The sequence below is a fragment of the Orycteropus afer genome, unplaced genomic scaffold (genome assembly GCF_000298275.1).
Source record: "Orycteropus afer afer isolate SDZICR_OR568_19922 unplaced genomic scaffold, OryAfe1.0 scaffold00017, whole genome shotgun sequence".
NCBI classification, from domain to species: domain Eukaryota; kingdom Metazoa; phylum Chordata; class Mammalia; order Tubulidentata; family Orycteropodidae; genus Orycteropus; species Orycteropus afer.
This window is the reverse complement of record NW_006921604.1, coordinates 13257389-13269614: the sequence shown is the minus strand read 5'-3', so window position 1 is coordinate 13269614 and position 12226 is coordinate 13257389. Positions and strand designations below refer to the sequence as shown.

Here is a 12226-nt window from a genome sequence, read left to right as displayed (position 1 = left end):
TTGTTCAGCAGCCTGCCATGCTCTGCCGACCTTGGGACTTACAATGGACTTGAATTAATGGCCTGCCATGTGGTTTGGTAACATCGGGACTGTGCCTTTTTTACTTGTCAACCTTTGGCTTGGCAGCCTCAGGAGCCAGCAGCTGTCTGAGTGAAGAAACGCCTCTAGCTTCAGTGGGCCAGGAACTGGAGGCAAAGCTGAAGCGCCAGGCTGAGGGGCTTTCACCCAGCCTCTAGAACCTGGCACTTTGAACTTGGACTTCTATCCCCCTGAACTGTAAGAGAATAAACTCCTGTTTGTTAAGGCCATCCCATTTGTGGTATATCCTTGTCAGAGTGGTACTAGGTAGCTAGAACAGACTGGAAGCCTTTCCTTCACAGCAAAGGTAATTCTGAGTGCTTTCTGTGGTTTTATTGAAGCTGAATTTTAGCAATGACTGTGCTTTTGATCACGGCCTAATAAATGTCCCAAAGGACTGAATCAGAACCACACATGGAAATGACTCATGGGGCACTGATCCTCAGGACACAGGCCATCTGGCTGGTATCCTGACTAGTTCCATCTGAAACAGTGACCTCAAATCCTGCTTTGGCCTCACCCTTATAGCACCTACTTCTTGGGTAACAGAACCCAGTGCGGGAGTGCCTTTGATGGGGAGCACCTGTTATCACAGCCTCCCTTTCTAGGCCTTCCCCCTCTTGCCTGCAAGATTAAATTGCAGCCAAAGCCAGCAGTAGTTGCTTAGCCCAAGTCTCCCAGATCCTTTGGACACAGATGCCCTGGACTTGGACTTCCAAGATTCCCCATCATATGGTAAAGCTTGTCTCCCAGTAGTGATTCTGTTTATCTGCCTTGTAGCCTAACTCTAAGTTTGCCTCCTATTCACCCTCTGTTGTTGTTGTTGTTAGGTGCTGTCAAATCATGTCCGACTCATAGCAACACTATGCACAGCAGAATGAAACACCACCCAGTCCTGCGCCAGCTCCATGATCCTTGCTATACTTGAGCCCATTGTTGTAGCCACTGTGTCAATCCATCTCATTGAGGGCCTTCCCTTCTTTCACTGACCTTTCACTTTACCAAGCATGACATCGTTCTCCAGGGAATGGTCCCTTCTGACAACATAACCAAAGTAGGTGAGACGAAGTCTGGCCATTCTCACTTCCAAGGAGTATTCTGGCTGTACTTCCTCCAGGACAGATCTGTTAGTTCTTTTAGCAGTCCACGGTACTTTCAGCATTCTTCACCAGCACCACAACTCAAGAGCATCAATTCTTCTTCAGTCTTCCTTATTCATTGTCCAGCTCTCACATGCATACGAGGCGATTGAAAATATCATGGCTTGTGTCAGGCGCACCTTAGTCCTCAAGGAGACATCCTAGATGAAAAGAGGTCCCTTGCAGCCAATATACCCAGTGCTATACATCGTCTGATGTCCTGACTGCTGCTTCCATTGGCATCGATTGTAGAACCAAGCAATGTGAAGTCTTTGAGAACTTCAATCTTTTCTCCATTTATTGTGATGCTGCTTATAGGTCCAGTTGTGAGGATTTTTGTTTTCTTTATATCGAAATGTAATCCATACTGCAGACTGTATTCTTCAATCTTCATCAGTAAGTGTCTCAAGTCATCCTCACTTTCAGCAAGCAAAGTTGTGTCGTCAGTGTATCGCAGGTTAATGATTTTTCTTCCATTCTTGATTCCACATTCTTCTTCATATAGTCCAGCTTCTCAGATTATTTGCTTGGCATGCAGATTGAATAAATATGGGGAAAGGATACAATGCTGATGCACTCCCTTTTTGATTTTAAACCATACAGAGTCCCCTTGTTCTGTTAACCTCCTGGTCAATGTACAGGTTCCTCATGAGCACAATCAACTATTCTGGAATTCCCATTCTTCTCAGTGTCATCCACAATGTGTTATGATTTGCACAATCAAATTCACCCTCTAATTCATGCTTAATTTCATTGATCTTTACTTGCATGGGGCTTAGATAATTTTTAAAAATAAATAAATATGATCTTACTAAACCTACATGTTTACCCATGTTAATGAGTTATTGACTTAAATCAATGCATTCCAGAAGAAGTAAGCAACACTCTTGCAGCTTCTTTGAACAACCAAGCTGTCACTGTTTGGCCAAGTGGAGATGAGGGTTTTCTTCAAATATATGACTCTATGGAAATATTTTCTCTATCCCTACTATTGTTGTTTCAATGCATAAAATCCCCAATTAAATGCTAACAAACAACAAAAGCATACCCATCTAGGATTCCTATTTATCATACAGGCCCCTGTGTTACAATGATTCCCTTTCAGTCTTTTTTATAAAGGTGAGGAGGATAATTCCACTCTCTTTTAAATTGCTGTTGGATTAAATTCATGTTCTACATTGAACAAGTGGCATAAACTTGGGAGTTTTATTTAAAAATCCAAAATAATTGAGAGCATAACTTAGTCACTTGGCCTCCAAATTTGCCAAACTGAGAGTTTTAAGAATGAGGGGGAGTGATAAGGTGGAAAGTTTCTCTTGTCATTCTTTTAAGTCTGAAACAAGATCTTCTAGCTTTCATATTTCTGAGTGTTCTGTGAAGATAATTATCATCAAAAGAGTTTAATGAGTGCTGTCCAAGAATGGCAATGTGATAAGTAAGAACCTTATCAGGCTTACTAACCACAAATGAAGCTTTCCTGAGTTTATCCAGCTGCCAAGTGACAGACATGTACACTGTTGAACTAGCAAGAGAATAAGGGTGGGTCTTTTAATATATGTTCCCCTAACATGCTATACTTCTACTGTCAAAGCCTCACATAACATCATCACACTTATTTGCATAACATCCAAAATTCCTTATAGACTATAACCTTTGGGAGAGTAGACCTTGTCTGCCTTTGACCACAGCTATATCTACCAGGGCCTAGCACAGTGACTGACATACAGTAGTCACTCAATGAATGGACATTAAATAGATAGATGGATGGAAGAAACTAATTATGATCATACCATGTTGTATTCAATTTGCAAAAAAAAACATAGTAGGAGTAGCATGTTGGAACAATGTGGGATTATTGAGAAGTTTCTGTCCCTCCAGTTATGTTGAAGAAAGCCTTACGTGATTTAAAAGGTAATGACCACATTTTTTCTAAGTAAATTCCTTTTCTACCAATCATCCAGTTATTGTCAAGTTGATCCCAACTCATGACAAACCCAGGTGTGCAGAGTACAACTGAAACCCACAGGGTTTTCAATGCCTAATTTTTTGAAAGTAGACTGCCAGGGCTTTCTTCCAAGGCACTTTGGGTGGACTTGAACCATCAGCCTTTCAGTTAGCAGCCAAGTGTGTTAAGCCTTTGTACCAACCAGGGACTCCAAATTCCTTTTTACCAGTCCTTTATTAAGTGAACTTTCATTACTTTGATTTTTGTTCTAATTTCATTCTAGGCTTTGTTCCTAGTTTAATATATATTGTTTGTTGTTTTTGTTGGTATGATATCCTCGAATCTGTGGCAGTGGAATATTCATAAATTTTACCTAGAGAAACCTTGCCATTGTCATACTTATCCATGGCAATCGGATTCCTAGGGCATTTCAAATTCTTCACATTTGTCTGTCCTTGCATGGCTCATCCGCCTATGTGTATCAACCCATATAACCCTCCAGGTTGAACTGATGTCATGTCCCACAACCCTCTTGCCACTGAAAAGTTCAACATAGAATTTCAGTTGTGACAACAACTCTTATTGAAAGATGATAAGATGAAAGGGGTATTTTTCTAATGAGTTTTATTAAGACTCTTACTCTATCTGCCCTGTTTTGAACTAGAGTATTGCGGTGTAGTAAATTACTTAGTGTGGCTTTTCTACCGATAAGTCTTTGTAAACTCCAAGGTGGGAATTGCTATTAGCAACTGAGGAGATCCTGATTGCCCACCTGGAGTATTTCTGTTGGGAGTGGCACAAAACAATGTTCTGGGAGGTTCCCACTCTCTCTCAGGTGCTTAGAGTTCTGATGCTATGATTGGCTAGTTTGACCACCCTGCCAGACTCAAAAGGAGGCCTCCTAGAGGCAGAACTCTCTCTGACTGCTGGTTGAGGAAGACGTGATGCTGAAAGAGACACGCACCCCTGAAAGAGACACGTGCTGCTCGGAAAGAGGCGCAAGAGGCACGCATTGCTGAGTGAGACACCGAGGGACCAGCACTGCTGGGAAAGAGACTGTGAGAGACAGTTGGCTGAGGGACGGTGGGCTGGGAGAGAGACTGAGCATTTTTCCTGAACTTGAATTGTAGCCTGTGGTGCTTCCCTAATAAACCCCATAATCTGAGAGCTCTGTGTGGCCACTGCAGCGAATTATCGAACCCAGGAGAGAGGTGGTGGGTGCTTTGGGAGGAACGGTTGGAGAAAGGGCTGGGGGGAGGCAGCATGTCTGGCCTTGCAGTAATAGGCGTTGGGCTATTGATAGTGATTCTGCCTTCCTCTTGTGGGATCAGAGGAGGTCAGGACATGTGGCCACCCTGCCGTTTTCGCAAGTATGATAGGGAAGCATTTATCAGATGATTAACAAGTAGTACACCCAGTTTTCCATGTCTTGGGTTGAAGAATGGACAGACACAAACCTTCAGAAGATATAGCTCCTTGGGGCTTTTGAGAGGCTGGGTTAGAATGTAGAATCTTCTGTGTGAGATGAGAGCTGTTCGCTCCACCTCCCCTCCAGCTCCCACCCCCACCTGCTTTGACCGCTCTTGCCTTGCTTCCAGAGTAGAGCACAACTCTGCTGCTTGACTGTTCTCTTGTCATGTTTACATTGAAACCATCAACTATGAGAATGTGAGTTGACTTGGAAGGGACAGTACTGCCGCCAAGTCATGACTGCACTTGGCTCAGCACAGCTCTGGAGCTGACTGGCTAGAAACTGGGCCACGACCTGTGTGACATCCAGAGACTACGTATTCCCTGGTGCAAAGTGGAGGTCCCTGGGCTCCTACTTTCTCAAATGCTCATAATTGAAGAAAAAAGTACTGAACTGCATGGATAGGGCTGAATCTGTTCTCCATTATGTATAAATGACTTCACTATGAAATTTAAATCCAAGAGGTATAGTGAAATGAAACTTACATCTCTATTATTAATGACCAGTTTTCCTAGACTGTGGAGGTGCTCTGCTACATCCATCTACTCAGAGGATTATGGTTTCTGAATTAATAATTCTAAAAGCCCAGAAATCAGAAAGTAAGAAGATTTAGTTTACATGAGGATTTCTCTTTTCTCACAGGTGCAAGTTCTACCCATGATGATATCATATCCTTGCTTTGAAGGGAATAAACCTTTAAAAATAAATATGTCACTGTCCCAGTTACAAAAATGGATTTTTTAAAACCCCAAGCAGATGATAACCACAAATTGTGGATAGAAACTCAGAGGAGTGTTTTAAAATAAAAGTTGTATGCCCACAAATAGCCTAACTGTAAAAGAAACTGCATTCTTGTGCTCAGAAGCAGGTGTCTTACTAAAATTATTTCTGTTATCCATTCTGTCACAGTGGAGATGTCATTGCCTTTGAAAGATCTGCTAATTATAACAGCATCATCAAACAAGAAGGAACAGTGAGTGTTGAATAAAATAGACTTACTGTGACAGTCCTAGCAATATTCAGTAATTGCTTAATTAGATGAAGCTATTTTCCTGTGTGTACTGTTCTTGTTATGTGTACTCCTCAAGTATTCACCCACATGACCACTACTGCTGGGTGTCCATGGTATAACTCACAGTCTGCTGGGACAGACATGGTTCCTGTCTGTCTTCAAGAGGTTTAAATTTGTATTGCATATTAGCTGTTTAACTGTGTTTCTTTAACTGTAATTTTAAAAGGATGTATATGTTGTTAACAAATTGATCTGAAAACATCTCTATATCACAGTTAAAGCTCTTTGAAATAGAACACCAGAACTATTAATAGCTAAGTCTATGACACCACAAGTTGAATTTTACTTTAGTTGGCTGAGATGACAAGATAGGATTTTGATACGGTCTTATTAGCAAGTGTTATTGAATGGACAATCTTTTAAAAACCTATTTTGTGACTACGACTCTGGAGAGCTGAATGAAGTATGAAAGAAAAATAAAAACAAATAAAAAATCATACTCCCTACCCTGATGATGTCATTGTTAAAGTACTCAACTGATAATTGAAAGGTGGCTAGCTCGAACCCATTAGTGGCTTAGTGGGAGAAAAGACCTGGCAATCTTCTCCAGTAAAGATTGTTGTTGTTGTTGTTGTTAGGTGCTATCCAGTCAGCTCTGACTCATGGTGACTCTGTGAACAACAGAAGGAAACAAGGCCTAGTCCTGCGCCATCCTCACTATCTTTGCTATGCTTGAGCCCATCCTCACAGTTACCGTGTCAATCCATCTCGTTGAGGGTCTTCCCCTTCTTTGCTGATCCTCTACTTTATCCAGCATGATTTCCTTCCTTCTCCAGGGACTGGTCCCTTCTGACAACATGATCAAAGTAGCTGAAACAAAGACTGGCTTTTCTGACTTCTAAGGAGCATTCCAGCCGTACTTCTTTCAGGACAGATTTGTTCATTCTTCTGGCAATCCACCATATTTTCAGTATTCTTCACCAACATCACAATTGAAATGCATCAACTCTTCTTCCTTCATCCTTATTCACTGTCCAACTTTCACATGCAAATGAGGCTATTGAAAACACATGCATACGAGGCTACTGAAAAAAGTGACATCTTTTTTTTTTTTTTTTAACACTTTAAAGAGGTCTTTTGCAACACATTTGCCTGATGCAATACATCTTCTCATTTCTTGACTGCTGCTTCCATGGGCATTGATTGTGGATCCAAGTAAAATGAATTCCTGACAACTTCAATATTTTTTCTAGTTTTCATGATGTTATCTACCAGTCCAGTTGTGAGGATTTTCATTTTCTTTATGTTGAGATATAGCCCATATTGAAGATTTTAGACTTTGATCTTCAGTAAGTACTTCAAGTATTCTCCACTTTCAGCAAGCAAAGCTACATCATCTGCATATTGCAAGTTGTTAACGAGTCTTCCTCCAACCCTGATGCCTTGTTCTTCATATAGTCCAACTTCTCGGGTTATTTGCTCAGCATACAGATTGAATAAGTATGGTGAAAGGATACAACCCTGATGCATGCACACTTTTCCTGATTTAAAATCATGTAGTATCCCCTTGTTCTATTCGAATAACAGCCTCTTTCTTGGTCCACGTACAGGTTCATCATGAACACAATTAAGTTTTCTGGAATTCCCATTCTTTGCAATGTTATCCATAATTGTTATGATCCACACAGTCAAATGCCTTTGCATAGTCAATAAAACACAGGTAAAAATCTTTCTGGTATTCCTTGCTTTCAGCCAGGATCCAGCTGACATCAGTAATGATATCCCTCATTCCACTTCCTCTTCTGAATCTGGTTTGAATTTCTGGTAGTTTCCTATCAATGTACTGCTGCAACCATTTTTTAATTATCTTTAGCAAAATTTTACTTGCATGCGATAAGGATATTGTTTGATACTTTCCACATTCTTTTGGATCACTTTTCTTTGGAATGGGCACAAATATGGATCTCTTTCAGTCGGTTATCCAGGTAGCCATCTTCCAAATTTCTTGGCATAAACGAATGAGTGCTTCCAGTGCTGCATGCATTTGTTGAAACATTTCAATGGGTATTGTCAATTCTTGGAACCTTGCGTAAACTTGAATAATACTAATATTAACTGGTCTTTCTTGTAGGCATATGGATATTATCCTATCACTGACATCACTGTATTCCAGGATAGATCCTGAAACATTCTTTTTAACAATGAATGTGACACAATTCCTCTTCAATTGTCATTCCTGGCATATTAGATCATATTATTTTCTGATTCAAAATAGCCAATACCTGTCTATTTCCACTCACTATGCCTAGGATATTGATCTTTATCTGTTCCATTTCATTTTCTATAACTTCAAATTTTACTAGAATTTTTGTACATTCCATATTCCAATTATTAATGAATGTTTGTAGCTGATTCTTCCAATTTTGAGTCATGCCCCATCACCAAATGAAGGTCCCAGAATCCATGTCATTAAGGTCACCTCTACTTTGAGGAAGCAGCTCTTCCCCAGTCATATTTTGAGTGCCTTCTAACCTGAAGGGCTCACCTTCCAGCACTATATCAGACAATATTTCTTTGCTATTCATAAGGTTTCCAGTAGCCTATTTTTTCAGAAGTAGATGGTCCCATCCTTCTTCTCAGTTTGTCTTCATCTGGAGGGTGTAGCCTGCATTCAAGCTGGGAGGGTTAATGAATATATGGGCAGTGAAGGGCTGAGGGTGAAGGTGTTGGAGAACAGCTGACTCTGGGTAAGATAGGTAGAGGTCCAGATCATGGACAGCTGATCAATGTCAGCCTGAAGAATTTGGATTCTACCCAAGAGATGGTAGGACACCATCAAGGTGGTAGGACATTCTTCAGAAGCAGAATGACAGGATACATTTGCTTTGGGGCCAATTCTAAGAGCAGTGTCCTCAAGGATACAGGAAGGACAAAAGACATCCAGGAGTACTGATGTAGTAACTCAGGTGAGGCAGATGGTACCTGGATGTGCATGGTGATGGCAGCATTGTGTCCCTCATCATATCCCCAGAAGCTGGCACATAGTGGATACAACAAAATAAACATTTGTTGAATAAATGAATGATAACAATTCTAATGATATTTCTTGGGTTCCCTGAAAATCCCCAACTGTGTTTAATGGTATCTGGAAAATCTAAAAGAAGGCCCTGGGGGTGCAAACACTTGATTACTAACTGAAAATTCAGTGACTCAAACCCACCCAGAGGCACCTTGGAAGAAAGGTCTGACAGTCTACTTCCAAATGGTCATAGCCTTGAAAATCCTACATTCAGAAGACAGTTCTGCTCTGCACACCACTGGGTCACAATTAACATCAACTCAACAGCAATTGGTTTGGTGTTTTCTTTTGTTTTGTTTGTATTCTAAATAGAATTTCTCACTATCTTCTTGCTTTTCTCCTAAATTATTTTCCCCAAACCAGAAACCCTCTGACTTGTTTTGCCACTTAATAAATATCTTCCCCTCCTGTAGAATGGCACTGAGATTTCTGATACAACTAACAGTCTTTACACATACAGTCATGTGACCCAGACAGGATTTGGTTTTATTTCAAGTAGGGAAGAACTATATGGACAAGAGTTGTAGAAATGCATTTGTGACATTAAATTGCTTATAGATAAAATCTTTATTGTACTTTACTATATAGTATGGGATATTGGTGGTGCAGTCGTAAAATTCTCACCTTCCATTCAGGAGAGCCAAGTTCAATTCCCAGACAATGCACCACATAAGATATAATTATGTATCTGTCAGAGGTGATTTACATGTTGCTATGATGTTGAACAGGTTTCAGCAGAGCCTCCAGACTAAGATGGACTAGGAAGAAAGGCCTGGTGAACTACTTCTGAAAATCAGCCAGTGAAACCCCTGTGGACCACAAGGATTTGATCTGCAACCAATCATGGGGATAGTGCAGGACAAGGCAGTATTTCATTGCATTGTGAGTGGGCTTGCCATGAGTCAGAGAATAACTCAACAACAGCTAACATCAACAACAATACAGTATTTATAATATAACACAAGAGTGATATGTTTGGATAATATATTAAATCTTAACTCCTACCTAATGACCATAGTTTATAGAATTATAGAGTGGAGGAGAGTCTTCATCATTTAGAATGAAATATGGAGGGACAGTTGCTGGATCCAGAGCTGTGTCCAGAGCTGCAGATAAAAGGTCACACATAAGATTAACTTACAATAGCAATGTAATTATTACATAGTTTATATGCAATACAATACATTTTATTTTAAAGAAATAATTCTTTGTGTAAATGATTTCTAGTTTTAAAACTATTCAATGATAAAGACAGACCCATTTGGATCCCCTTTGTCTGAATTCGGGAGATGTCCATTTTGGGAGCAAGAACTGGCAAAGAAAGACTTCTATAAAATGATAGGTTTGCATACATGGGGAGATTAGCTTTTCATGCCACATGATCCTTAAAGCATTATTTTGCTTTTGGTCATGATTGTGCAAGATGGAGAAGTTGTTATCTTCTTCCAGACCTACAAAAACCAACATTGCTTCCTAGGTTTCGTGGTGGTAAGAAAATTCAGGTGTTCTGCTCATGTCCTATAGAAAGACTCCATTCGAGGCCCTTTTCTAGAGTGTGAGCCTCTCTATCACAGAGAAGGGAACAGATACATGAATTTTTTTTCTAGATACTGGGGCTGGAGAATATGAGGGAGAAAATTGGGGTTGATAATTTAGAAAGAAAGGTGTCAAACTCATTGGCTTTGTAGTGAGTGGATCAGACTCAAAGTATATGAGTTATGATTTTGAAATTAAAGCTACATAAATCACAGGCCAATAAGGTGTACATTGGTCCATATAACTAAAATCATGTGGCCCAAGTGAAGAGTTCAACTATTATCATGCCGGGATTGTAAAAGAGCAGCTTCTGAGGACTTCAGAAAGATCTTTGAGGATCACTTAATTCTTCAAATGTCCCACAAGCTGAATGATTTTTCATATCCTTCCTAGATGGCCTTTCTTGCTGATGACTACTGTAACTATTGTCAAGATATTTTGCAAAATGTGAGGAATCAAGAACTTCCAAGGATAAAGTTTATCCATAAAATATAATTGTGACTTACACTTAATGATTTTTCTTTAATAGACCATTCCAGAAGTGACTAGTGACAATCCTGCAGTGAAATACTTATAATGTAGTAATTTTGTAATGGTCTTGAAGGTGATACTGCTATTCCAGTTTAATAACTTGGAAATTTTCTAACCTGTCAACATTCATAACTTATGTTTTAGAGATACAGAAAATTTTTAGAACAGAATCCCAGCTGTTTTTGAGTAAAGTTTGTTAGTATTATTTACCCTGGAATTTTCAATAGTGCATAAGAGCCATTTTATTTGTACATGCTAACTGAAAAAGAGGCAGGGCTTTAAGGCAGTGGTCTGACTTGAATATTGTAATGATTGGGTTTTACTCCAGAATTGACCATGGTAAACATGAATAAATCTTTTAACAATTCTGAATTTTATCTTCCATAATATTAAACAAAAATCCAGGAAACAGGTGCACATTTAAGTGAAACATTTTCCAATGTTTTAATGTTGTAAACAATTCAACTTTTGGTGACATATTCATTCAGCATGAGCACATTTAGTACATTCAGTGCAAAGTGCAAAGTATTGTGATGAAAAAGAGATGGAGATGTATTCAGAATGGCCCCTACCATTTAAATGGAATGTTACAAATATCCATCCACATTGGCTATATGACATATTCCCATCTTCACTTATTCATAAATATTTACTTAATTCCTACCCTATAACTGAAACTATTTCTGAAACTAGGAAGATATTGTCCACAAACCTTGAGAAGCTTATAGACTGGTAATAAAAAGAGCATTACAATCCCATAAATATGACACACCATATGGCAAGTTCTAAAACAGTGGTACAGTTAGAATATTATGGATGCTCAGAGGAAGAGTAACAGAGAAGGCTGGAGAGTGCTTCCAAAAGAGGCCATGCTGCTGCTGTCTCTAGTAAGAAAAGCAGAGATTCAATACATAGAATATGGGGTAGGAAAAGATTCCAGGTAGAAACACTTTTGTAGGCAAAAGCACAAGATGATCATAACCATGGCATGACAAAAAGTCACTATGGTTAGACTAATTATCTCTAAAGAAAAGAAGCAAGAGGTGACGTGGGAAAGTAGGCTGGTGCTAGAAAGGTCCTCTTACACCCTGTGAGGAATTCTGATTTATTTACAAGACAGTATGGGGACATTGACATGAGGTGGTCCATATTGTGCTTGCTTCACCAGCACATATACTGAAATGAGAATGATACAGGGAATATTACTATTTTTCAGAAAGAGATAATGCATTGGAAGGGCAAAGAAGTAGAATTGATCAATGGAAAACAGTTAATGAAATTGAAGACAAGTCTCTTAATACTAACCTATTAGAGGAACAATCAGAAAAAAAAGAATGAAAAATTTTAAGAAAGCCTAAGAATTATTGGAGACACATCAAGAGTAATAACTTATGTGTGACTGGAATTTCAGAACAGGAAGAAACAACAACAACAA

The 12226-nt window shown here is 39.4% G+C and overlaps 1 protein-coding gene across 1 annotated transcript in view; it reads left to right on the top strand.

The window, feature by feature from the left end:
- RFX8 (regulatory factor X8) overlaps positions 1–12226 on the top strand; it is a 99744-nt gene that overhangs the window by 50818 nt on the left and 36700 nt on the right. Inside the window, 3 exon segments of the mRNA XM_007959540.1 lie at positions 5543–5606; positions 9952–10061; positions 10653–10707. Coding sequence (XP_007957731.1) covers positions 5543–5606; positions 9952–10061; positions 10653–10707 — 229 coding nt within the window.